We start from the raw sequence: 27095 nt of genomic DNA on the forward strand, positions 1-27095 counted from the left end.
GATGATATTTATTTACTGTAGTTTTTAATTTTTGATTTTTTTGAAAAGATCGATTTTTTACCTGCTGCGCCATAATTGTGAGCAGTCTTTTTTGTCGCATTTAAAATAAAATAAATTCATTTAAATTAAGTGCTCATTGCATATGTATCAATCCATCGTTCTCAATAACATAGTAGTTTCGAAGGAGTTCATCTTGAACTTTATGAAGTCATAAAATATTGAAGCTTTTTCACATGTCAGCACACGTGGTTGATATTTCAAAAGTAATGGAATTTCCAGAACTTACCTCTATTCACACCAAAAATTCTGTAGAGATAAAAAAAAAAAATTGGTAAATAATCGACTTACCAATAAAGTATTACTCGTCCTCATAAAATAATTTATGAAGTGAATCTACAGCATGTTTCTAAGTGGCGTGTTTTAAATCAACACTTACACGTGTACAAGGTTATCGAAATTCTTTTTAGTTATAATAAGTTTGACCTGTGATCACAATGCATTTCAAGTGTTGTTTCGACGAATAGAAATATTGAAACTTTAAACCTTTTTGAATAATTTAATAGACCTGACATAGGACTTGACACAGTCACACCGCACAAACTTTGCGGATAATTTAAGTTAATTAGAAATCGAATGAATCATAGGAGCCATTCATATGAAGGAGACCAAAAAGTCATAAAATATTGAAGCTTTTTAACATGTTAGTACACATAATGTGGCTGATTATTCAGATGTAATGGAATTTCAGACACTTAACTCGTATCTATGGTTCCTCGAATAAGCCCATATCCGGAAGGATAGTTCGTAAAGCCAGCGAGAATGAGGTTAAATTTGGGGCCATTTAGTGTCCCTTTTTAAAACACTTACAGTTCAGGAAAAACTGTTTATCTACTGTAAGTTGAAAACATTAGCCAGCAGAATAACCAGCTTAGTGTACTAAAACATTTTCTGAAAAATCATGTCCGGAGCGATAGCGGAGGACTTGACGCAGTCTAATCCCCAAAAAAGAAATGAAGAAAAGGTTTTGAGACGCGTCAACTATGTATAGCCGAACATTTCAACATTTCAGTTTCTACCATTTGGTATTTATCACCCTATTCCATCATATTCTTGCTTTAAATACGAACAAAACGAGCTGTCACTCGACCATGTAGGTTTAAAATTACCGGAGATACATCGTTTTGAAATTGGTCACTTTTCGTATTAAAAACACAAATTGACTTTTTCCAAACAATCAAAATCTTTCAACTTACTCTGTATGCTTCTATCTATCTATCTATCTGGAGTCAGGTAATCTCCATGAAACTTTGCAGGCACCTTAATCAGGCCATCAGAACTAAAGTTTCATTCATCATTATCCCAGGAAAAATCAGAATTTCGTGTTATAATTTAATTAATTAATTTTCGGAACAATTTCTCTCATATAAAAATGTATACAGCCATTTTGTGATGATAGTGTTGTTATGATTGTTGTGAAGTTGGTTGTAATTTGGCGTGGTGAATTTTTTGTATGAAATGTGGTGTATAACCAGCGTATCTGCATCTGCGTGACCTCCCCAAAATATACAGCCTTGGTTTTCATGGCGAGCAGTCGGAAAAATTTGGTCACTTTCGGTGTATATTGGGCAACTGGAAAAATGTGGTCACTTTCGGAGTAGCTGATTTTCGTCAAATTTTTGAACTTCGTCAAATTTTTGAATTTCGTCAAATTTTTGAATTTCGTCAAATTTTTGAATTTCGTCAAATTTTTGAATTTCGTCAAATTTTTGAATTTCGTCAAATTTTTGAATTTCGTCAAATTTTTGAATTTCGTCAAATTTTTGAATTTCGTCAAATTTTAGTATTGCGACAAATTCTTCGAGAAAAGTGTGACGCAGTCTTTGTGAAATGAATGATATCGCTTGTTTGAACTAATTGGGTGTAAAATTTGATTTGAACTACAAAGACTGCGTCACACTTTTTTTTCCTGGGCACTTGACCTGAAACTGAAAAGAACATTCACTAGCGCGAAGTGTTTCTTGGTTTCTATTTATTCAAGTAACATTTGATAAACTAGGTACAACAAAGGTAAAGTTATAGTGTTTTGCGTGTAGGAGAATTTGTCGATGACGAGAAATCACCAATTGGGGAAAAGTGTTGCAATTGTCGGGTTTAAGCTGTACTTCACTTGCACTGTGTACAGTTCTTGCGAAACATATGCTACCATTTTCACTTTTTTTATTGAAGGCTTTTTAAGATGTTGAACATGCTGTAGGCACCATTGACAATCTGTTCGTAAGGAATAGATTCAGTTAAAGTTGAAATCAGATTCAAAACTTTTTCACTCACCGTCATAAAAGTTTCCAAGTTCATTGGATATATCAAGACGACAAGTTGTTGAGGTTGCTTCAACACCTCGCCCATGATGACAACATACTTCTTACACGATTCTGTCTGCTCAATCCAATTTGACTCAAATAAACAGTAAGACAGTCGGTCACTGGCAACGGTAATGTCATTCGCCAGGTACATAATCAAAAAAATATCAAAAATTGCGTAGAGCAGCACAACAACATAAAATTCTATTTGAACAATATTTTGGTTCGACGACTAAATTCAGATGAGATTACAAATTGAACATTTTTATATACCGAACTTCATTAGTTGTGTTAGTAGGTACTCACAAATACTAAGCTGTAAACTGAAGTACAAATAATGATGCCACTGGTTGTGATTTGGACCAAAAATAATGTCGAGAAAAATGATCTGAATCGCTCTATTGTTCTGTTTTGGAATGAAATCCATAGGTTAATGGGAAAGTGACTTTAGAATGAGCGAACTCGTACTCGTTCAAGTTGCGATGAGCTTTGATCAAAACAATTAAATCTTCAACAAACCCACTTCGTTGTATCAACCTGAATTCTTTCTGTTTTTTGACAGCTTTCATTCCCACTCCCAATTTTCTCAATTTATTTCCTAACAGTTCGTATTCGATGGAGTAGTTCAACAGCATGTACCAAATTAGTATGGTAATTAAGTTAGCAGTGACGTACAAGGTAGATGACAATGACACGAAGAAATACGCCAACCAATAAATAATTTCTGAACTGTTCCACGAGAAACTGATAAAAAAGGGTAACCCTTTATCGGCGGAAAATATTGGGAATTTTATCACAATCAGCAATGGAACAGTGACAAATGTTGCCAGACAATACATCCGTACGAAATTCATAAATTCTTTGATCTTTTTGACTGTTTCGTCATATTCTTCACGATTTTCAATTGAATGAACAACGATCGGATCAAATAAAAATTCGAGGATTTCTTGTTTCTTAAACAGGACGTACAGAATTTTTACGTATAAAACCGCCGCTATAATTGTAAGCTGTACTGAGAAAACAGATTCATTTCGATCACATAGAAAAGCGTTGGCCGTGAAGAATATCGGGTACAATGCCCCAAAGAAGGTGTAAAAGAATTTCTTGGCGACTTTAAGGTAATTGGGCTCTTCGTCACTTTGCCATATTCCCATTCGGTAAAATATTTTTAAAATTCGCTGAAGCGCTTCGTCCAGTTCAATCGAAAACATTTTCTTAGAAATTTATTGTCGACCGTTTCACTACGCTGCCAAACTGACACTGATTGTATGCAGCGCTTGAATTCATTGTAGAACCAGTGTCACTGTACATCAATCACCAGGCAACGTATATCGAACTATTTTAATATATGCAGATCAATTTTTTTATAGAGATAAACTTAACATCACAGTGAAAAAGAGGAACTAAGACGATATGCTATCACCAATGACAATGACAACAAGGCGACAAAAAAAATGAACAAAAACTTATGCCATTGCGGTAAATAAGTCGATAAGTCTAAGTCACATGCTCATAAGTCGAAAGATTTAGTACTGGAACGATGTTTTCTGCATGAGTGAGTGACGAAATTATCGGAACTGACATGAATCCATCTCAACCTTCCCAAAAGTCTTATCTAGAATTCGCCTAGTCGGTTGGCCTGTAGAGGTGCCACATTTTTTTTATAGTCCTTCAATCTGCTTCAATCTCACTGTACTATTTTTTTTGTGTAACAACTTCACATTGGTTCATTCCCATGAAATGTCACAGCAGTAAAGTTTGTTCATGAAAAAATAATTCAGTGACAGCGGTCTTTTTATGAAGAAATGTATTAAATTGTAATAGATTTTACCTTTAGTTTCTAAACTACATTCTCCTATACTACCCAAAAGAATATGAGAAATCCTTACATTCGTGAAACCGGTGAATGAGGAAAAATCTTTTTGTCATTTGATCCCACAAATGCAGTTCATGCTGGGGTGTGTACAAGAATTGTATTTCATTCACTGACGTTAACTTTTGTCGCTCAATTAATACTGTCAAAGTTAACTGTGAGGTTAGATTCTCCACGGTCGATTTTGTCCGTGAAGAATTAACTTGTCAGTGAAACTTGACATTTTTGATGTTAAAAGGTTTTCGATTTTCGTGTTGATGAATAATAATTATTTTTGAGTGATGACATTGTGTTCAAATAGTGAAAATCAATTAATTAAATTTTGTTTTTATTTCAACAACAGTTGTCAAAATTTACTTTCATTAACTCAGCGCGTTCACTGAGCGACGAAAAAATAGAATTTCTGTACGTGCTTCAAATGTTCTTTAGATTGTCATTGAAAAGTGAGTCATAGCTGTAAACAGCTATTCAAAATTCAAATATTTACTGCGACTTACTTTTAAAACCTTCGTTCAGGGAATCTGCATTACGTCAAATTCAAGTTACCTTGCTATCTGTAAACGAAAAGGACACACCCACATTCAAGAGACACTTTCTCATTTTTATTTGTCATTTTGTTCTATTGAGAGTGGCCTTGCCAATACTCTCTCTAGCAATCAAACTACTTTTTTTAAGGTGGTGAAAGTGTCAAGTAGCCTTTCGAGTTTACATATAAATTACAGCGTAGTCAGTCAAAATGTAGAATAGTGTTTGTAGAATACAAAGAAGTAAGATGTGAATTTGACACAGAGAGCTGAGAGTTTGTTTGCTAGAGAAAATATTATGCCCTTGCTCAATCTAACATATGGATAGGGATTTGACACATGTCATAGCTGCAAGTTGGATTTCTCCAATATTCCTCTTAGAATAATTTATGAATTGAATCTATAGCATGTTTGTAACTGACGTGTTTCATGTCAACACTTTACAAGTGTACAAGGTTATCGAAATCCTATTTAGTTAATAAGTTTGTCCTGTGACTACAATGAATAGCAAGTGTTGTCTCGACGAACAGAAATACCGAAACTTTAAACCTTTTTGAATAATTTAACAGACTTGGCATATCTTGCAGATAATTGAAGTTAATCAAACATTGGAACCTTTATTACTTTCTAGTAACAACACAGTAGACTTGTAGAAGTTTTTTTTTAACATGTCAGTTGACGTAATGTAAATAATTATTCAGGAGAATTTCCGAAACTTACCTCGTGACTATGGTTCCAGAGATAAGCTCATTTCCGGCTGATAGATCTAAAAGCCAGCTAGAATAGGGTCAAAGTTAGGGCCTTTTAGTGTCACCTTTCAGAGAAACGGAAATAACTTGGACACTTTTACAGTTCAGGAAAAACTATTCTTCCAGAAAATGTTTTAGAACATTAATGATAATTTTTCTAGTATATACTAGAATATATATGTATATATATATATAACCAGCTCGCGACACCCAAATTGTCAAATTTTCGTTAAGTTCACCAGTGTCTGCGCCGTTCTTTTTAGAATTAAGAGACTGGGCACTTGACCTGAAACTGAAAAGAACATTTACCAGCACAAAGTGTTTCTTGGTTTCTATTTATTCAAGTAACATTTGATAAACTAAGTACAGCAAAAGGAAAGTGATTGTGTTTGGTATGTAGAGAATTTGCCGATGTCGAAGAACTACCAATTCGTGGAAAAGTGTTGCAATTGTCGGGTTTAAGCTATACTTCACTTGCACTGTGAACAGTTTTTTGACACACATAGTACCATTTTTGCTTTTTTATTGAAGGCTTTTTAAGATGTTGAACATGCTGTAGGCACCGTTGACAATCTGTTCGTAAGGAATAGATTCAGTTAAAGTTGAAATCAGATTCAAAACTTTTTCACTCACCGTCATAAAGGTTTCCAAGTTCATTGGATATATCAAGACGACAAGTTGTTGCGGTTGCTTCAACACCTCGCCCATGATGAGAACATGCTTTTTACACGATTGTGTCTGCTCAATCCAATTTGACTCAAATAAGCAGTAAGACAGTCGGTCGCTTGTAACGGTAATGTCATTCGCCAGGTACATAACCAAAAAAATATCAAAAATTGCGTAGAGCAGCACAACCACATAAAATACTGGTTGAACGATGTTTTGGTTCGAAGTCTAAATTGAGAAGAAATTACGAATTGAACATTTTTGTCTACCGAAAGTCATTAGTAGTGTTAATAGGTACTCACAAAGGCTAAGCTGTAAACTGAAGTACAAATTGTAATGCCACTGGTTGTGATTTGGACCAAAAATAATGTCGAGAAAAAGGATCTGAATCTCTCTATTGTTCTGTTTTGGAAAGAAAAGTTTATTCGAAATCTAATACCGATATTGAACAGTCGTACTTGGCCAAGTTCCGATGAGTTTTTACCAATACAATTAAATCTTGAACGAACCCACTTCGTTGTGTCAACCTGAATTGTTTCTGTTTTTTTGCCCTTTTCGCAATGGTTTTCTTCACCACACCTAATTTTCTGAATTTATTTCCCAAAAGCTCGTAGTCGATGGAGTAATTTAACATCATGTACCAAATTAGTACGGTTATCAAGTTCATTACAGCGTACAAGAAACATGACAATGACAAGAACAAATACGCCAACCAATAAACAATTTCCGAACGGTTCCATGAGAAACTGATAAAAAGAGGCAAGCCTTTATCGGTTGAGAATATTGGCAGTTTTATTAGAACCACCACTGGAACAGTGACAAATGTTGCCAGACAATACATCCGTACGAAATTCATGAATTTGTTGATCTTTTTTACTGTTTCGTCATATTCTTCACGATTTTCAATTGAATGAACAACGATCGGATCACATACAAATGTGAGGATTTCTTGTTTTTCAAACAGGATGTACAGAATTTTCACGTATGCTATCGTCGCTGTAATTGAAATCTGTACTGAGAAAACGGATTCAATTCGATCGTCACATAGAAAAGCATTAGCCGCGAAGAATATCGGGAAAAATGTACCCAAAAAACTATAGAACAATTTCTTGCCGATTTTACGGTAATTGGACTCTTCGTCCGTTTGCCATATTCCCAATCGGTAAAATATTTTTATGATTAGCTGAATAGTTTTGTCCACTTGAATCGTAAACATTTTCTTAGAATTGTATTGTCGACCGTTACGATCCACAGTTAAACTGACACTGATTGTATACAACAATTGAATCCGTTATAGAACTAGTGTCACAGTACAGTACATTCATCACCTGTAAGTGTATATAGAACTATTTTCATATAAATATTGAAACGACAGAATATTCTTGCGGCACTTCCTAACTTCAATCTTTTTTTTTTTAGATTTGAGCGGTTGTCGACATGAGATATTTACAAAACTAGTGACCCCTTACCTCAAAACTTCCAAAATAACTATATCAGGCAAAACGAGCCATCAGAACAGTCGGAGCGTTTGCTGCGACTGAGCCCCGTACAAACCTGTATATCTATTGCGTACGTGACCCTAGTGCGTCTGTCCCCCTACTTTGACCGTAAGCCTATTGCGCCGGTTAATGTAGTTAAAGTAAAATTATTATGTACATCTTATAAATTGCGCATAGCGCACGACGTTCCTTTCAAATGAAACAAAAATTTCAAATCGCCCTAAAAATTTTATTTTTTTGAAGGGCCTAGTATCGGCCTCAGTCCGAGGACCCAAATATAAAAATTTTTTCAACTACATTCTATTCGGCCTTTGATTACCTTCCAAATGAAACAAAAATTACGAAAAACGGATGAAATTTACTCGAGTTATATGTGAAATACACATAGGGCCCTAGTAGCGGCCTTAGGCCAAGGACCCAAATTTAATTTTTTTCAACAACATTCTATTCGGCCTTCGATTACCTTCCAAATCAAACAAAAATTACGAAAAACGAATGAAACTTACTCGAGTTCTATGTAAAATACACATAGGGCCCTAGTAGCATTTCACTTCTAAGGCCCTAACTCACGGTCCGCTCACCCGATTTTAAAAAACTTTTTTTTCCTGGATTGGTATTGACAATACCTATCATTTGCCGTGTTACATTTCTATCGTTTATTTTGCCATAAATATCACCAAAAGACCTTAAATCACTTAGATGGCCCTAACTCACGAAGGGCCGACCCGAAAATGCCCATCTTCGAACTTAGCCTCACTATTTCGACTATCTTTCAGGGGAAAAAAAAATTTGAAATCGGATTTGATTTACTCAAGATATCGACGTGACGGACAGACGGACAGACAAAATTTTTATTGTGGATTCGTCATCTATGAACATAGGCAAACACTTTGCCCTTACCGTCTGCTTCGAATTCCATCAATTACACACGGCATCGTAATCCTATAAGCCCCTTTGTACTTCGTACGGGGCTAAAAACCTTGAGTGAAAAAGTAACGCAAGCCCTTGTGTCTCCTTAAAAAAAAACTGTGTGCTACGCTACACACAACGACTCGAAAGTGACAGATGCGGAATTTTTCTCTTGTTCTTTCACATTACATTACATTACAGAGAGTTGATCCCTTTTACAAACTACCAAACTGCAGACATTGCTCCCTTTTAAAAACTGTGACATTACAGCAGGCATTACTACATTACAGACGGTTGCTGCCTATTACAAACTGCGATTTTACAGACTCTTGCTCCCCTTTACAAAAGGTAAACGTTAATCAAAAATTCTAAAAACTATCAATATTAATGCTATTCCCGTAAATTCAGGGTTTTTTGACTGATTTCTGCTTTTGTAAATTTTAAATATATTTGATCATCTACGCATTTACTTAAATCACAAAATTATGGTATCAACGATAAAACAACAAATAATTTGATTTCAGCGTTTAATAATTCAACAACATTTTCCCTGTAAAAGAAGAACTTTCCCTCACTTGTGGGAAGGAAGAAGTTTCCTTCACTTGGTAAAAAAAGACTTTACTTCGCGGTCACAATAATGTACATGTAACTACAAATTTTCTGGGTGGTTAGGGAATAAATTGAATGAAATATTTCACACAACAAATGTCGCTGCATTTGCTTCATATTATGTACATGAATCAAATGCAGCTCTGCTTCTAGCATACATACACAAAATATTTGGAGGCTTATGCAATCAAAATATATCATCTTCAGGGCCGTTTGAAATGCCATCCACGTCAAGGAATGCCATCCACATCAAGGGAAGCCATCCACGTTAAAAAATCGGATACAAATAAATGAATGAACGAAACATTTAACGAAAATTAAGTGAGGTTACGTCTGAAAGATACTATAGATCTATAGGCCTTGTATTTATTTCGTAAGCACTGGAGTCATGATTTCTTGATGTGAATAAAAACGCACAACACACGTATACATGTTCAAAATTTTAAAGTCTATTTGACAATGGAAAAATGAGTGTTCGTGCTAGGACGCTCTTAGTAGGAGCGGTGATATGGCTTAAGTGAATCTTAGGACCAATCAAATCACTAAGAAAATCGTCTGACGCTGGAATCGAACCACTATCAATTTGGGTTAAGGTTAGAATGTAGCCATTCTGTCCCGTATGAAATATAATCACAATTGAAATAAAAATATATTTATACTTACCAATAAATTAAGATGGAGATTTGACACATGCCCTAGCTGCAAGTTGGATTTCTCCAATACTCTCTCTTAGTCTGATCCGACAATGAGATTGATTTGTTCAATATTTCTTACAGATAATTCGGTTTTCTTTCGTTTAAAATTTTTCAGTACATTTTTCAACCATTTTCCTAACAATACGTTACGTAAAATTTTCTTTCACAAATTTCTTGAGTCAATTTTTTGTTGATAAATCTTTTGCGTACGACGCACAATGCGATATCAGTTATTTTGTAAGTAAGATAAAGGACTTGCGACACATTTACCCTTTAAGGGTTTTTTGACTCATATCACCACTTTTGTAAGTATGTCATTTCGACAACATCAAAAAAAACTTATGGAAAACCTTAAAAAGAGAAATGAGTCTGAATCCCAAAATCCAGAAACCAATCTTGCTATACCTCACTCTTGTCAAAAAATCCGATGGAAGTTAGGAAGTGCCAGACGAATCATCTGTTGGGGGTCGTTGGAGTTAAGGTGGAGAAGTCAAAAAGTTGCTGTAAATATGCTCAGCCGTCCTCAACAAAATTTTGTTAAAACACTTTTGGCAGTGGACTTGCGTCACGCCCGCTTACTAACGTGCGGGCATGATGAAGTGAATGTAACTGACGTATTAAATCAACACTTTACACGTGGATTAGTTAATATAATAAGTTTGACCGCAAATGTTGTTTCTACGAACAGAAATATCGAAACTTTAAACTTTCTTTAATAATTTAACAGACCTGGCATAGTCACACTGCACAAACTTTGCGGATAATTTAAGTTAATTAGACATTGGAATGGTTCAATCGTTCTCAATAACACAGAAAACTTGAAGAAGTATGAAAAGTCATAAATTATTGAAGCATTTTAACATGTCAGTACACGTAAAGTGGTGGATTATTCAGGAGTAATGGAATTTCAGGCAATTACCTCGTATCTACGATTCATCGGATAAGCTTCCACCGGTTAGATTTGAAAACCAGCGAGTATGGGATCAAAGTTAGTGGCCTTTTGGTGTCACTTTTTAGAAAAGCTTAAATAGCTGGGACACAAAATTCAGGAACAGTAGGTTGTAGTGCATGCTGCGAAAATGATTCATACAAGAGGGAACGATTTTGAGATAAGAGCAACCGCACAATTGTGTTGTTGAGAAAAAAGCTTCGGCAATGCCTATATTATATTGTTTATGAAAATCATTACGAAGAGGAACACTAACAAGTTCGACTTCTACCAACCTGTTGAACAAGCTGCTTTCAGATCTGGTTTCAGCACAAACGACCATTTGCAGGTGATGAGAACGCTTATTGAGAATCGTGAATACAACATCGACATAGACTTGCTATTCATAGACTTCGAAAAAGCTTTCGATTCAGTGGAAACATGGTCGATATTGGACGCATTAGACGAATGTATAGTAGACTCAAGGTACTCCAACACAATTCGATATGTGTACAAAAATTCTACTTTATGTACAAAACTTGATAAGAGGACGGAGAAATTCAGAATTGGCCGAGGTGTAAGGTAGGGTTCATTTCACCGAAATTATTCACGGCGATTCTGCAGTGTTTTTAGGAAGTTAAACTGTAGTAAAATGGGAATAAAGATAAATGGAGAGTACCTAAGCAATCTCCGCTTCGCTGATGACATTGTACCGATAGCAGCGAATGTAGGTCAGGCTCAGCTTATGCTACAACAGTTAAGTGAAGAGGCAAGCAAAGTTGTCCTCAAGATGAACTTATCGAAAACAAAAGTCATGACCAACATCGGGGACGATAGAGAAATCAAAATTGGTGACACTGTCATTGAACGAGTCGACAGCTATGTATATCTAGGACATAAACTGAAGTTAGTCTGGACAACCAAACTGCAGAAATAAGACGTAGGATTGGTCTTGCATGGGCAGTGTTCGGAAAATGCAAAATGAATAATGGTCTGAAACGCAAAGTTTTTGACACTTGTATCCTTCCAGTGCTCACTTATGGAGCGGAAACGTTAACTTTAACGAAAGCATCCGAAGATAAATTGAGAGTGGCACAAAGAGCCATGGAACGGAGTATGCTTGGAATTACGCTCAGAGATAGAATGACAAATCAATGGATTCGACAACAAACAAAAGTCGTTGATGTCATGAAAAGAATAGCATCTTTAAAGTGGAGCTGGGCGGGACATATTGCAAGAAGGACGGACGAACGTTGGACCAAAAAGATTTTGAACTGGAGACAAACTGGCAGCAAATGGCAATGGATCGTACGAAATGGAAAGAAGAAGCTACATCCAGCAGTGGACAGAAACAGGCTGAAAAAGAAGAAGAAGAAGAATATAGCAATGTCCATATTCGCGAAAATATTTGTACGAATTTTCTCAAATTTTCCCGATTTTCTCAAATTTTCACAAAAAACTTTTTGGGAAAATTCACAAAAATTTGAGAAAATCGTAAAAATTTAAATTTAAAATAATTTTGCGAATATAGGCACTGAGTTGCCCTCAGTTGTCGAAACTAACAGTTACCGAAGCTCAACAACACACGAGTGAGTTTGCGAGTATCTCAAAATTGTTTCCGAATTAAGGAATCATGCCAGCAGCATGCGTTGTATTCTATTTTATTGCTTGTCCATGCGAAAATTGATTCTTGTCTTAATATGATTATAAATAAACAACATATGCAAACGAATCTATTATCTATGAAATGAAATTAGCCTTTCGATCGAATTATCAGTTTTTCAAGGTCGTGTGTGTGAAAGTTTTTGGTTGCCGGTGTAATTATGACAGAAACCCAGCTCTTGAATTTTCTGAAGAAACAAAGTGACGCATATGAGGCACTGCTTGCTAAATTCAACGAGAAAAAGGAAAATAAGCCGGAAAACGACACACAAAGGTTGAAGGATTCAGTTGCAAAATCAATTAATGAATTTGTGTATGATCCACAAAGTGGAGTCATTTTCAACAAGTGGTACGCTCATTATGAGGACACGTTTTCAATTAATGGTGAAAAGTTGGACGATGCAGCAAAAATTCGTATATTATTTCGTATGTTGGATTCCATTCCACATTTGAAATACATCGACTACATTCTACCGAAAAAACCGGGTGAAGTTACTTTCGAGGAGACAATTAAAACTCTCAAGGTCATGTTCGGTGAACCGGATTCTTTGTTCAGCATTCGTTACAACTGTTTGAAGCTGACGAAGAAGCAGAGTGATGATTACATAATGTTTGCGAGCGTTTGGCTGAATGAAAGAGATTATTAGATCTAAAATCCGATTTTGATCTAATTACGCCGAAATCGTCAACCTAATTGGTGCCGCAAGTCTCAAAAATTTCAACAAAATCAATCAAAACCGTCAGTACAGCCTAACACGAACGCAGACAATACGAGGGGGAAACCACTTTTTTATTGATGTGATTAACATGATTAACCAGTAATTAACATAATGACGAATTGTTGATTTGCCAGCATCGTCGCAAAACTACAAATAAACGTGAAATATAGCGGTTAATCAATGTTAATCACCAATTAGCCGTTTGGATTTCTCAAAACTTATGTTTCTGATTAACAGATTAACTGATTAACCATATGTTATTCACAAAATAGTGGTTTCCCCCTCGACACAATACAGACAAAAACAAACCACCGAAACGACCATGCTGGCTATGTGGAGATATACATTGGGTCAAAGATTACCCATATGTTAAACGCACCTGCAAAGACTGCGGCAAGATTGGCCACAAAAAAGGATTTTGTGGCTACGATCGATCAAAGCAAGCTAAGTCCAAATCCAAAAAAGGCAACGTACAGGTCTCATGGATTATTCGCGATATCAATACTCTCCCTAGCATCCAAACTCCCTCAAAAAATCGATTTAGGGGGGAAAGTAAGTTTGAGAAACGCTGATTTTTAATATGGCTTAAAAACAACAACAACAACAAGTGCCATAGACATTTGTATCACAGCTTTTGATAGTAAAACTTTTTATAATATTTCTCTCAGGGAATTCATCATTATCATGACCTTGCAAACATCAGACACGATTCCATCTGTCAGACACGTCGAATGAATTGGACGAAAGCTTTTCATGTAAAAACCAGTATATAAATATTGAACGCATTTCGTCAACTAATTGAGATTAGGGACTACTTGACGAACAATTAAGTATGGTTAATGGTTACGTTGACGAGTACCGTATAATGAAAATGATGATCTATAGCAAGAAATACAGATCACGACTTTAGGAAGAGATAATATTGTGTATGTAGAACACGATTTTAGACAGTGACGCAACCCATTTTTGCTTTACTAATACATATATCCAGCATATTTGAATATATTTCGTATAAACAGCATAACTTTGACAACCGTCACCTGAAAATAATTAAACTTTACCTCGACGGATTTTTGTCAAACAAACTCACTGTGGGTGGCGAACGATCTCAGGAACCCGGCAACGTAATCAGTTTCTTAATCTGACCAATATATGCTGAACGATAAGACTTCGGAAAAAGTTTGTATGCGTATTTGCCACATCACGATAAACAGTAAGTGAAGTGAGGCATAACGATTTAACAAAATTTAAACGCGTAATTAGAGAACAAACGTTTCCGTCGACCCATAATGTACGCAAACCAGCAAAACACCTAGAAAGTACGCGATTAAGAACGGAATTTTCCACTGAGTCATTTCGTTTATTCATTTTTGCCGCTGCATTGAAGTCCGGAATGATAGCTGAAAGTTGCTTATAGATCATCTTCACACGTAACCTCACTTAAGTTTCGTTAAATTTTTCGTTCATTCATTAATTTGTATGAGATTTTTTTAACGTGGATGGCATTTCTTATCGTGGATGGCATTTCAAACGGCCTTGAAGATGATCTATTACCGTTCTACCGTTCAGTGCAACTTTTTATTAAAACCCAAACAGCTCGAATACCATATTATTATCAAGGTTTCGGAACGTTTATGGCTGGGCCCGCCAATTTAGCAAATTATCTAACTTACCAATAGTCAATATTCCTCGTCCTCATAGAATAATTTATGAAGTGAATCTACAGCATGTTTATAACTGACGTGTTTCATATCAACACTTTACACGTTTACAAGGCGGTCGAAATTCTATTTATAGTTAATAAGTGGGACCTGTGACTGCATCTCAAGTATTGTTTCTACGAACAGAAATATCGAACCCTTTAAACCTTTTTGAATAAATTAATGGACTTGGCACAGTCAAACCGCACAACCTTTGCGGACAATTTAAGTTAATTAGATAATGCATTGAAATGATTAGATCTATAACACAGTGGACTTGAAGAAGTACGAAAATCCATACATTTTTGAAGCCTTTTAACATGTCAGTACACGTAGTGATTATTCAGGAGTAATGTAATTTCAGGCAATTACTTCGTATCTATGGTTCATTGGATAAGCTCATATCCGGCCGTATAGATCTAAAAGTCAACGAAAATGGGGTTAAAGTTAGGGGCCTTAAAGTGAAATCTCTTAGGGAACCCAAATAGCTAGGTAAAATCGGTTCACGGCAGCCAAACTGTCAGACTTTTCTTTAAATTCTTAAATTCTTTAAATTAAGTTTATCAGCGACCGCATGGCTTTTCTTATGAAATTTTAATATCCTGGGCCCTTGACCTGAAACTGAAAGGAACATTCACTAGCACAAAGTGTTTCTTGGTTTCTGTTTATTCAAACAACATAATTGATAAAACAAGTGCAGCAGAGTAGAGGGGAAGTAGAATTTGTCGATGACGAGAAATCACCAATTGGTGGAAAAGTGTTTCAATTGTCGGGTTTAAACTATACATACATCACTTGCATTGTGAACAGTTTTTTGACACACATAGTACCATTTTTGCTTTTTTATTGAAGGCTTTTTAAGATGTTGAACATGCTGTAGGCACCGTTGACAATCTATTCGTAAGGAAGATATTCAATTGAAGTTAAAATCAGATTAAAAGCTTTTTCACTCACCGTCATAAAAGATTCCAGGTTCATTGGATATATCAAGACGACAAGTTGTTGAGGTTGCTTCAACATCTCGCCCATGATGAGAACATATTTCTTACACGATTGTGTCTGCTCAATCCAATTTGACTCAAATAAGCAGTAAGACAGTCGGTCGCTTGTAACGGTAATGTCATTCGCCAGGTACATAACCAAAAAAATATCAAAAATTGCGTAGAGCAGCACAACCACATAAAATACTGGTTGAACGATGTTTTGGTTCGAAGTCTAAATTGAGATGAAATTACGAATTGAGCATTTTTATATACCGAGCGTCATTAGTGGTGTTAGTAGTACTCACAAAGGCTAAGCTGTAAACTGAGGTACAAATAATGATGCCACTGGTTGTGATTTGAAACAAAAATATCGGTGAGAAAAAGGATCTGAATCGCTCTACTGTTCTGTTTTGGAATGAAATTAATAGAATAATGGGAAATTGATTTTAGAATGTGCGAACTCGTACTCGGTCAAGTTCCGATGAGCTTTTACCAAAACAATTAAATCTTCAACGAACCCACTTCGTTGTGTCGACCTGAATTCTTTCTGTTTTTTGGCTATCTTCGAAATGGTTTTCTTCACCACACCTAATTTTCTCAATTTATTTCCCAACAGATCGTACTCAATAGAGTAATTTAACATCATGTACCAAATTAGTATGGTTATCAAGTTCATTGTAGCGTACAAGAAACCTGACAATGACACCAACAAATACGCGAACCAATAAATAATTTCCGAATGGTTCCATGAGAAACTGATAAAAAGAGGCAAGCCTTTATCGGTGGAGAATATTGGCAACTTTATTACAATCAGCAATGGAACAGTTAAAAATATTGCCAGACAATATGGCCGTACGAAATTCATGAATTTGTTGATCTTTTTGACTGTTTCGTCATATTCTTCACGATTTTCAATTGAATGAACAACGATCGGATCATATAAAAATGCGAGGATTTCTTGTTTGTTAAACAGGACGTACAAAGTTTTCACGTATAAAATCGCCGCAGTAATTGAAATCTGTACTGAAAATATAGATTCATTACGATCATCACATAGAAAAGCGTTAGTTGCGAAGAATATCAGGAAAAGTGCACCAAAAAAGGTGTAAAACATTTTCATTCCGATTTTACGGTAATTGGACTCTTCGTCCCTTTGCCATATTCCCATTCGGTAATATATTTTCACAATTCGCTGAAGCGCTTCGTCCAGTTCAATCGAAAACATTTTCTTAGAAATTTATTGTCGACCGTTTCACTACGCTGCCAAACTGACACTGGGATGTATACATGCACTTGAATCACATTTTATATCTCAAGCGGACCAAAGGGGCCACATTCTCTCACCAGATAGAGAGCAAGTTTTTCTTCAAACTTTTGCTTAATGCTGCCATCAGATCGATTTCTGAATATATCGTTGTTTTTGGTCTTCATCAGAAATATTGATGTTTTACGGTCAGCTCAGTGTATGTACGTAAAAATAAGGGTTATAGAGTAATCTAATCTCTAGACTTCACAGATTTTATTTAGCAAAAAGGATGTTGTTTCAAAAGGTCGATATATTTCTCTCATTATTCCCAGTTTGGATGAATTTTCATACGCCATGACTAATGGGGTGAATTCATTTGTCAGACCAGCCAACATCATCCAATTTCAATCCCGTCTTTTTCACTTTCAGTGATGTCATTGTCACACGATTTATGTAATACTCCATCGAAACATTCTTCCTGCTTGCCTATTTATAACTCACGTATTTGGTAGATGGTAGCCGTGGTAGCTCCAGAATTGAAAAATTGAGAAAAAGAAGAAAGACCTCACTAGGCTTATAGCCGGTCTATTCTTGTTTTTTTTTTATCGAATTTATTATCACTTCTTCGTGGGGGTACGTGTGAAGTACATTTCATTAGAAAGGTAATCACATGTACTATTAAGCCGAATACGTACTTATTGGTTTTTAAATTCATCCACATTGAAATATGTGCAGTGGAAGTTTTCAACCGAAGAGTTACACTGTTCTTACAGAAATTTCTCGAGGTACACAATAGTCATTTGTGTACCTGTTTTGGACGATTGATTTTAGGCAATTTCGCGGATTGTAGGCCGAACGAAGTGAGGCTTACAAGCGAAAGTGCCGTAAATCAACTGTCCCAAACAGGTGCACATGTGAGTTTTCATGCAGAGGGCCGGAAACCCGAGAAAATTCGAAAAATTGCCCTCATTTTCGGTCCCGAAGCATGAAAAACGTATACGCAATCACTACAAATATTACACCATGGAGTTTTATGTTTCAAGACTTAACTTTTTCTAAGTTCATCAGAATATACATAAGTTATAAAAATGTCATTGTTCGGAAGAATATTATATATGATTCAAAGTTCTACAAGTAAGGACCGTTTCTAGAATAAAAAGCGAAAGTTTCTAGTAGTAGTACAATAAAGTTAAATAGTTCCTGACATACTCGGAATACTGTCCTTTAGTCACGACACCCTTTACTTCCAACTCAGGAAAAAAATTCTTTGGGGCGTACGCCCCTCTTGAATTTTGGGTCTGGTCACGGCCCTGAAAAATCGATATAAATCGGTAAAAATGAAGTGAAATCCATCCGTTTTCGCCAATTTTTGTTAAATCTGAGATGTACTTGCACACTAAATAGCGTACTGTGGAAAAATTTCTAGAACTAGGTCTTTGGACTGAGGTCGCTAGTCGGCCCTATGTGTTTCTTGCACATAAATCGAATAAATCTCATCTGATTTTTTTAGTTTTTCTTTCATTTTTTAGAGATAATTGAATGCCTAATACAATGGTGGCAAAAAAGTATCAAATTTGGGTCCTTGTACTAAGGCCGCTTCTAGACCCTAAGTGTTTTTCCTATATACGTGAAGTAAAATTTATTCGATTCTACTGTTTTTTAAATTGGTAAAATGAATGTTGGTAAAATAATTTTAAATTTGGATTCCTAAAATTTTTATTTTACTTGAAAGGTACTTCGTACCAAGGTTCTGAAAGAACAGGTTAAGACACCCACAAAGGGAGGTGACACCGAAATCGATAAACGCACTCAGTACAGATTGTGTGTGATATCAACTTGAAGAAATTGTTTTTTTAGGAAAATTCGGAATTTTGTTTTTGTTAAGTTGCTATTTTCATATAAACTTCGTAGCCGCTGAACTCAATTTGTGTGTCACCGCCTTCGTGATCAACTCAGAGTTGTCTTAACCTGGTTCTTTCAGAACCTTGCTTCGTAATTGCGCAATTTTAAAAACGAACAATTTCAGAAAATTTTAGGAAATATAAGGATTACTGACATATTAGGGCTACGGAAGGATTAAGGTCATTGGTGATTTGTGTTTATTCGCCGTGGCAAGATCAATGGTATTCGTTGTTTATCGGGTATATGCGGCGTTATATAAAAGATCTAGTTTTCTCTATTCAAATTCGCTATATTTCGACTCCTTGTTTTGGGTCTTCATCAGGCTGATAACAAAAATTGGAAAAAACCAAAAGTTTTAGTGTTGAGGATGGTGGCTTAGGTTGGGTTATATTTACCTCAAAAAATTGTAAAAAATATCACATTAAAACTGAGCTATGCTCTTGTCAATTTGAAAAAATAAAATCAGCTAAGCTGTCTACTCTAAAAATATGAGTTGCAGGTCCAATAAATAAGAATAAATAAATAAAAAAAATTTTCGAAAACATTGCACTTAGAGGCTAATATCACAGATGAGTTTGCATGCACTAAAACATTTTTCTTTGTCATTGCTAATTGTCAAACGCTATCGGTTTCTGTTAATTGTCGTGTGCAGTGTTGGTAGGTGTTGGTTGTTGTTGGTGTTGTGTGCTTGTTGAATTGTGTAATTTCATTAGATTTATGTAAGATGCGTGTAGTCCCGATTTGTCAACTTGTGTGTTAACTGTGTTCGATGCTTTGTGGATGAACATCTTTTCAGCAATGATGCGTTGGAAGTAGTTGGGAATTTGTTCTAAAATCTTTACATCATTGAAATTGAATGTGTGTGATTCATTGACTGCATGTAGTGTTAGGCCTGTTGTGTTCGTTGTTTTCTTCAGGTGGACGTCGCTTCGATGTTTGGACATTCTGTCTTTTAACTTCTGTTTTGTTATGCCTATGTATATTGCATTGCAGTCGCGGCATTTCACCTGGTATATGACCTTGGATTTCTCTTCCTTCGGCACTGTGTATTTGGTTTTACTGTAAATATTACCGATGCGATTTGTCGTTTTGCAGCTTAGTGTAAGGTTGTGTTGGTTCAATGATTTTTTTAGTTTTTCGGATAGGCCTGGGATGTATGGTGCTGCGATGAATCGGTTGTTCTGGTCTTTCTTCGTTTTGGTGTTGTTGTAGAATTTGTCGACACGGTTTTTTATCACGTTTGACACGAATTTATCGGGATAACCGTTTCCAGAAAGTAAATCTTTCACTCTTTTCAAACTCTTCGGTCGATCATTCGGATTTGTCAATGCAATGGCGCGGTCCGTCAAAGCTGATGCGACGTTCCGTTTGTGTGAGATCGGGTTGTGGGCCTTAAAGTGGAGGTATCTGCCGGATGCTATGGCTTTCTGGTACCATGTTGTTACGATGTGTCCATCCTGCTGGCGGTGGAGTGACATGTCTAGAAAATTGATTGATGCGTCTATTTCCTCTTCAATTGTGAATTTCAAATTTTTGTGGTATTTGTTGAATTGTTGTAAGATGGTATCGACGCCATTCTCAGGTACTGCCACAATGATATCATCAACATATCTACGATAGAATGGCACATTAAATGGGAGTTTACTCAATGACGTTACTTCTAGGTCGTCCATCACCATGTCGGCCAGAAAACCAGATATGGAGTTTCCCATTGCTAAACCTGATATTTGTAGATAGTAGTGATCCTTGTACCTGAAGTATGATTCTGTTGTTATAATATTCACCGCTTCTAGAAATTGTTTTTGAGTGAGGAAGGAGTGAGGTTTTATTTTTTGCCATCTCTTTTTGATTGCTCTCGTACATAGGGCTGCTGGGACGTTGGTATATAGTGAAGTTGCATCCAATGATATGAGTTTGTAACCAACCGGAATTTTTGCTTCCTTCACGTCTTTTGCGAATTGCCAACTGTCTTTTACATGAAATGGGGAATCGTTTGTCACCTTTCCAAGCGTTTCAGCTATTAATTTGCTCAATTTGTATGTTGGCGATTGAATCGTTGCAACCACCGGTCTCAACGGTATATTTTCGTTAGGTTTCTTTTTGTGTAGTTTGCCTAGGCCATATACCGCTGGTGCTACGCTGTTGTGCGATTTCAAGTATTTCTCCTGTTCGTCACTGATTTTGTTGTTGAGTCTCCATTCGGATATTAAATCATTGACTCGGGTTTCAATCCTCGATGTAGGATTTCTCGTTGTTTTCACGTAAGTTTTATTGTCGTTCACGAGGTTTTCCATCGATGCATCGTATTCGTTCCTGTTTAAAATTATTGTTTTGTTACCTTTGTCTGCGTTGATGACAGCTATATCCTGATGTTCTCTTAAGTATTTCTCAGTTCGATTGACCATCAGCAGAAGGAGTTTGTCCGAATGATTCGATCTCTTATAGTGGTGTAAATAGTTTGTTGTTATGTTAACCATTTTCGCACGAATTTTATCTGCGTCTGGATTTTTATACAGAGCGCTCTCAATGCTTGCTAATGTTTTAATTATTGGTATCTCCTTGTACTTGTATGGTAGTCCAAAGTTCGGTCCAAGGCTGAGCGTACTGGTGATGTAGTCAGGTACAACTGTGCTCGATATATTCTCGATCCAATGTGTTTTCGACATGGCTTTGAATTCTTCCATTTTAACGGTAACCAAGTCGTCATATTTCTTGCAGTGTCGTGTCCGTATAGTGTTGAAGGTACGGTCGTATTTCATTTTCTGTGATTTGTTGAAGTTGTCTATTGTATTTGCTGGCAGATAATGGCTGATTTTTCTGTTAAGAAACTTGATTTTCTTTTCTAGGTTGGATATTTCGGCGTGTGTTTCGGCAATGACAAGGTTTAGAAGTTCAATTTCCATTTTGTTTATCCAATGTTTGAACTTCGATTCGATGTTATTGAAATGCAGGTGTTGCCAATTGTTTCGGTTCTTAACGCAGTTTGGTATGATGTCGGTCTGTCTGCATTTTATGAGAAATATCTTCCTATTGTTCAATTGTGCAAGTCTTTCATGTGTGGTTGCAATGTCCTTCATCATTTTGCATGGTTCTGCTCCATACATGGTGTAAATCCATGCGAAGAACGTTACGTACATTTTGAATGGTGTGTGCGGGTGATTTGGGTTCCTTGATATAACAATGGTGATTTGTGTTTATTCGCCGTGGCAAGATCAATGGTATTCGTTGTTTATCGGGTATATGCGGCGTTATATAAAAGATCTAGTTTTCTCTATTCAAATTCGCTATATTTCGACTCCTTGTTTTGGGTCTTCATCAGGCTGATAACAAAAATTGGAAAAAACCAAAAGTTTTAGTGTTGAGGATGGTGGCTTAGGTTGGGTTATATTTACCTCAAAAAATTGTAAAAAATATCACATTAAAACTGAGCTATGCTCTTGTCAATTTGAAAAAATAAAATCAGCTAAGCTGTCTACTCTAAAAATATGAGTTGCAGGTCCAATAAATAAGAATAAATAAATAAAAAAATTTTCGAAAACATTGCACTTAGAGGCTAATATCACAGATGAGTTTGCATGCACTAAAACATTTTTCTTTGTCATTGCTAATTGTCAGCCATTATCTGCCAGCAAATACAATAGACAACTTCAACAAATCACAGAAAATGAAATACGACCGTACCTTCAACACTATACGGACACGACACTGCAAGAAATATGACGACTTGGTTACCGTTAAAATGGAAGAATTCAAAGCCATGTCGAAAACACATTGGATCGAGAATATATCGAGCACAGTTGTACCTGACTACATCACCAGTACGCTCAGCCTTGGACCGAACTTTGGACTACCATACAAGTACAAGGAGATACCAATAATTAAAACATTAGCAAGCATTGAGAGCGCTCTGTATAAAAAATCCAGACGCAGATAAAATTCGTGCGAAAATGGTTAACATAACAACAAACTATTTACACCACTATAAGAGATCGAATCATTCGGACAAACTCCTTCTGCTGATGGTCAATCGAACTGAGAAATACTTAAGAGAACATCAGGATATAGCTGTCATCAACGCAGACAAAGGTAACAAAACAATAATTTTAAACAGGAACGAATACGATGCATCGATGGAAAACCTCGTGAACGACAATAAAACTTACGTGAAAACAACGAGAAATCCTACATCGAGGATTGAAACCCGAGTCAATGATTTAATATCCGAATGGAGACTCAACAACAAAATCAGTGACGAACAGGAGAAATACTTGAAATCGCACAACAGCGTAGCACCAGCGGTATATGGCCTAGGCAAACTACACAAAAAGAAACCTAACGAAAATATACCGTTGAGACCGGTGGTTGCAACGATTCAATCGCCAACATACAAATTGAGCAAATTAATAGCTGAAACGCTTGGAAAGGTGACAAACGATTCCCCATTTCATGTAAAAGACAGTTGGCAATTCGCAAAAGACGTGAAGGAAGCAAAAATTCCGGTTGGTTACAAACTCATATCATTGGATGCAACTTCACTATATACCAACGTCCCAGCAGCCCTATGTACGAGAGCAATCAAAAAGAGATGGCAAAAAATAAAACCTCACTCCTTCCTCACTCAAAAACAATTTCTAGAAGCGGTGAATATTATAACAACAGAATCATACTTCAGGTACAAGGATCACTACTATCTACAAATATCAGGTTTAGCAATGGGAAACTCCATATCTGGTTTTCTGGCCGACATGGTGATGGACGACCTAGAAGTAACGTCATTGAGTAAACTCCCATTTAATGTGCCATTCTATCGTAGACATGTTGATGATATCATTGTGGCAGTACCTGAGAATGGCGTCGATACCATCTTACAACAATTCAACAAATACCACAAAAATTTGAAATTCACAATTGAAGAGGAAATAGACGCATCAATCAATTTTCTAGACATGTCACTCCACCGCCAGCAGGATGGACACATCGTAACAACATGGTACCAGAAAGCCATAGCATCCGGCAGATACCTCCACTTTAAGGCCCACAACCCGATCTCACACAAACGGAACGTCGCATCAGCTTTGACGGACCGCGCCATTGCATTGACAAATCCGAATGATCGACCGAAGAGTTTGAAAAGAGTGAAAGATTTACTTTCTGGAAACGGTTATCCCGATAAATTCGTGTCAAACGTGATAAAAAACCGTGTCGACAAATTCTACAACAACACCAAAACGAAGAAAGACCAGAACAACCGATTCATCGCAGCACCATACATCCCAGGCCTATCCGAAAAACTAAAAAAATCATTGAACCAACACAACCTTACACTAAGCTGCAAAACGACAAATCGCATCGGTAATATTTACAGTAAAACCAAATACACAGTGCCGAAGGAAGAGAAATCCAAGGTCATATACCAGGTGAAATGCCGCGACTGCAATGCAATATACATAGGCATAACAAAACAGAAGTTAAAAGACAGAATGTCCAAACATCGAAGCGACGTCCACCTGAAGAAAACAACGAACACAACAGGCCTAACACTACATGCAGTCAATGAATCACACACATTCAATTTCAATGATGTAAAGATTTTAGAACAAATTCCCAACTACTTCCAACGCATCATTGCTGAAAAGATGTTCATCCACAAAGCATCGAACACAGTTAACACACAAGTTGACAAATCGGGACTACACGCATCTTACATAAATCTAATGAAATTACACAATTCAACAAGCACACAACACCAACAACAACCAACACCTACCAACACTGCACACGACAATTAACAGAAACCGATAGCGTTTGACAATTAGCAATGACAAAGAAAAATGTTTTAGTGCATGCAAACTCATCTGTGATATTAGCCTCTAAGTGCAATGTTTTCGAAAATTTTTTTTATTTATTTATTCTTATTTATTGGACCTGCAACTCATATTTTTAGAGTAGACAGCTTAGCTGATTTTATTTTTTCAAATTGACAAGAGCATAGCTCAGTTTTAATGTGATATTTTTTACAATTTTTTGAGGTAAATATAACCCAACCTAAGCCACCATCCTCAACACTAAAACTTTTGGTTTTTTCCAATTTTTGTTATCAGCCTGATGAAGACCCAAAACTAGTATATTTTAGCTGCACCCAATGCCTACAACTGAATGCGAGAAGGCAGCATAGCTGCCTTAACCATCACTCTAGGTTTCATTTAGGAATAGGAGAATGATATTTAGAAACTACGAAGAAATGTAATAGAGTTTTCCCATATTTTAGTACATTCTTTCATAAAACTACTGCTGTCACTGCGCTTATTTTCATGTGAACCAACTTCATATGGTGACATTTGTTCTGTAATGACAAATGTGAAGTTGGTTCACATAAAAATAAGCCACAGAGAATGAAGTACTATGAAAAAAATGTGGCGCCTCTACAGGTCAACTCACTTGTCCCATTGCGTTTGTTACATTTTTGTGGTCAAATTTGCCGTAGAATTTCTCGTTAAAGACATGTAGACTAAAGGGTCATTCAAGAAATGCACGCGCAAAAAAGTATGATTATCAGACCCTCTCCCACGGTGTACGGCAAAATGTATGAAGTATACATTTCGTAAAAGAGAAAATCCGGTGAGTTTGAGCTATTTTAGAGTTCCCGCTACATTTTGTTAAAGGACAATTCCAATGAGCTGGAGCTATTACCGTTCCCGCTACATTTTGTAAAAGGGAAAATCCGGTGAAGTCGGTCTATTAGAGCCTTCGCTACATTTTGTAAAAGGGTAAATCAGTTGAGGTCGGGCTATTTTAGCGTTCTCGCTACATTTCATAAGAGGGCGAAGCCAATGACGTCGAGCTATTAGCGTTCTCGCTACATTATGTAAAAGGACAAATCCGGTAATGTCGGTTTATTAGAGCCTTCGCTACATTTTGTAAAAGGACAAATCCAATGAGGTCGAGCGATTTTAGCGTTCCCGTTACATTTCGTTTAAGGGAAAATCCAATGATGTCCGGCTATTTTAGAATTCCCGTTACACTTTGTTAAAGGCCAAATCCGGTGAGGTAGTTCTATTAGTACCTTCGCAACATTTCGTAAAAGGACAAAATCTATGAGGTTGATATATTAGCGTCTTTACTACATTTGGTAAAAAAGCAAATCCGGCGAGGTCGATCTATTTTAGCGATTTTGCCTCATTTCGTTAAAAGAAAAATCCTATGAGGTCGATCTATTGGAGTCTTCACTATAAATCCTGTGATCCTGTAACAGATCAAGTTTGCGTTATCGCTGCATTTTGTAAAGGGCAAAGTGCCGAGAGGTCGTTCAATTAGAGATTTCGCTAAAAGCCAAATCTGGTGAGATCGATCTATTAGAGTTTAGAGTCTCCATTACATTTTGTAGAAGGAAAAATACGGTAAGATCGACCTATAAACGCCTTCGCGATTTGTAAAACGACAAATCCGGTGAAGTTGTTCTATTAGTGCTTCTGCTAAATTTTTTAATAGGACAAATCTTGTGAGGTCGATCTATTACGGCCGAATTAAGTTGCACAACAATTTCTTAATTATTAATTAATTTGACCCACCCGCAACGTTCTTAAATCTTTTGCAACCGATTAAAAAATGATTTAATGTTTTAGTTGATAAGTTTTAAACTGCCGACTGCTAATACATTTAATTTGCAAAGACAGACTGTACCGCACATTACTAAATTTAGAACGATCACACGCGATAATATGTTATTATTACACCATTCGCTTTTCGAATATTTTCGCGCTAACAAAAATACGCTCAAAATTGAAGCGCAATGCACTTAGTGCATTTATCTCGAGCATTGGTTTTTGTTTAAATTTTCGCGCCTACAAAAGCGTACAAACAGTTTGATCTAGTACCTTTAGCACTGCCGTTTGACGTCTTAAAACGAAAAACATTTTGTTGTTGTTTGCAAAAATAATAATAAAATGCCGCTTTGGAATGAAAAATGCATGAATGCAACAAACAGTGTTATGATTTATGGCAAAATGTTGTGCAATCGATAGGCTTTATCAGATTTCAGGTAATTCAATTCATTAAAAGATGCAAAACAAATAAT

The 27095-nt window shown here is 36.3% G+C and overlaps 5 protein-coding genes across 6 annotated transcripts; 1 reads left to right on the plus strand and 4 right to left on the minus strand.

The window, feature by feature from the left end:
* Nucleotides 1-2176: 2176 nt before the first annotated feature.
* On the minus strand, nt 2177-3583 carry LOC119077770 (putative odorant receptor 71a). Its single transcript, XM_037185081.1, has 4 exons — nt 2826-3583; nt 2664-2763; nt 2329-2589; nt 2177-2268 (listed from the first exon to the last, which is right to left on the minus strand). Exons 1-4 carry the CDS (start codon nt 3566-3568, stop codon nt 2218-2220), a joined length of 1155 nt encoding a protein of 384 aa, XP_037040976.1. The 5' UTR covers nt 3569-3583; the 3' UTR covers nt 2177-2217.
* A 2145-nt stretch (nt 3584-5728) lies between these two features.
* LOC119077768 (odorant receptor 30a-like) lies at nt 5729-17884 on the minus strand. Of its 2 annotated transcripts, XM_037185080.1 has the most exons (5): nt 17111-17884; nt 6628-7397; nt 6472-6571; nt 6137-6397; nt 5729-6076 (listed from the first exon to the last, which is right to left on the minus strand). In XM_037185080.1, the coding sequence occupies exons 2-5, from the start codon at nt 7383-7385 to the stop codon at nt 6026-6028; spliced, it is 1170 nt and encodes a 389-aa protein (XP_037040975.1). In that variant the 5' UTR covers nt 7386-7397; nt 17111-17884; the 3' UTR covers nt 5729-6025. The 2 variants fall into 2 exon arrangements, with proteins under 2 accessions (XP_037040975.1, XP_037040974.1); XM_037185079.1 differs by lacking the exon at nt 17111-17884 and having other exon boundaries at nt 6628-7444.
* On the minus strand, nt 15547-17098 carry LOC119077767 (odorant receptor 94b-like). Its single transcript, XM_037185078.1, has 4 exons — nt 16341-17098; nt 16179-16278; nt 15845-16105; nt 15547-15784 (listed from the first exon to the last, which is right to left on the minus strand). Exons 1-4 carry the CDS (start codon nt 17096-17098, stop codon nt 15734-15736), a joined length of 1170 nt encoding a protein of 389 aa, XP_037040973.1. The 3' UTR covers nt 15547-15733.
* Nucleotides 17885-19656: 1772 nt separating the features above from the next.
* Nucleotides 19657-21780, minus strand: LOC119078141. The gene has a single exon (XM_037185615.1). It carries the CDS (start codon nt 21778-21780, stop codon nt 19657-19659), a length of 2124 nt encoding a protein of 707 aa, XP_037041510.1.
* Nucleotides 21781-22968: 1188 nt separating this feature from the next.
* On the plus strand, nt 22969-24810 carry LOC119078142. The gene has a single exon (XM_037185616.1). It carries the CDS (start codon nt 22969-22971, stop codon nt 24808-24810), a length of 1842 nt encoding a protein of 613 aa, XP_037041511.1.
* The last annotated feature ends 2285 nt before the right edge of the window (nt 24811-27095 follow it).

Source organism: Bradysia coprophila, unplaced genomic scaffold (genome assembly GCF_014529535.1).
Source record: "Bradysia coprophila strain Holo2 unplaced genomic scaffold, BU_Bcop_v1 contig_24, whole genome shotgun sequence".
In the NCBI taxonomy this organism is placed as follows: domain Eukaryota; kingdom Metazoa; phylum Arthropoda; class Insecta; order Diptera; family Sciaridae; genus Bradysia; species Bradysia coprophila.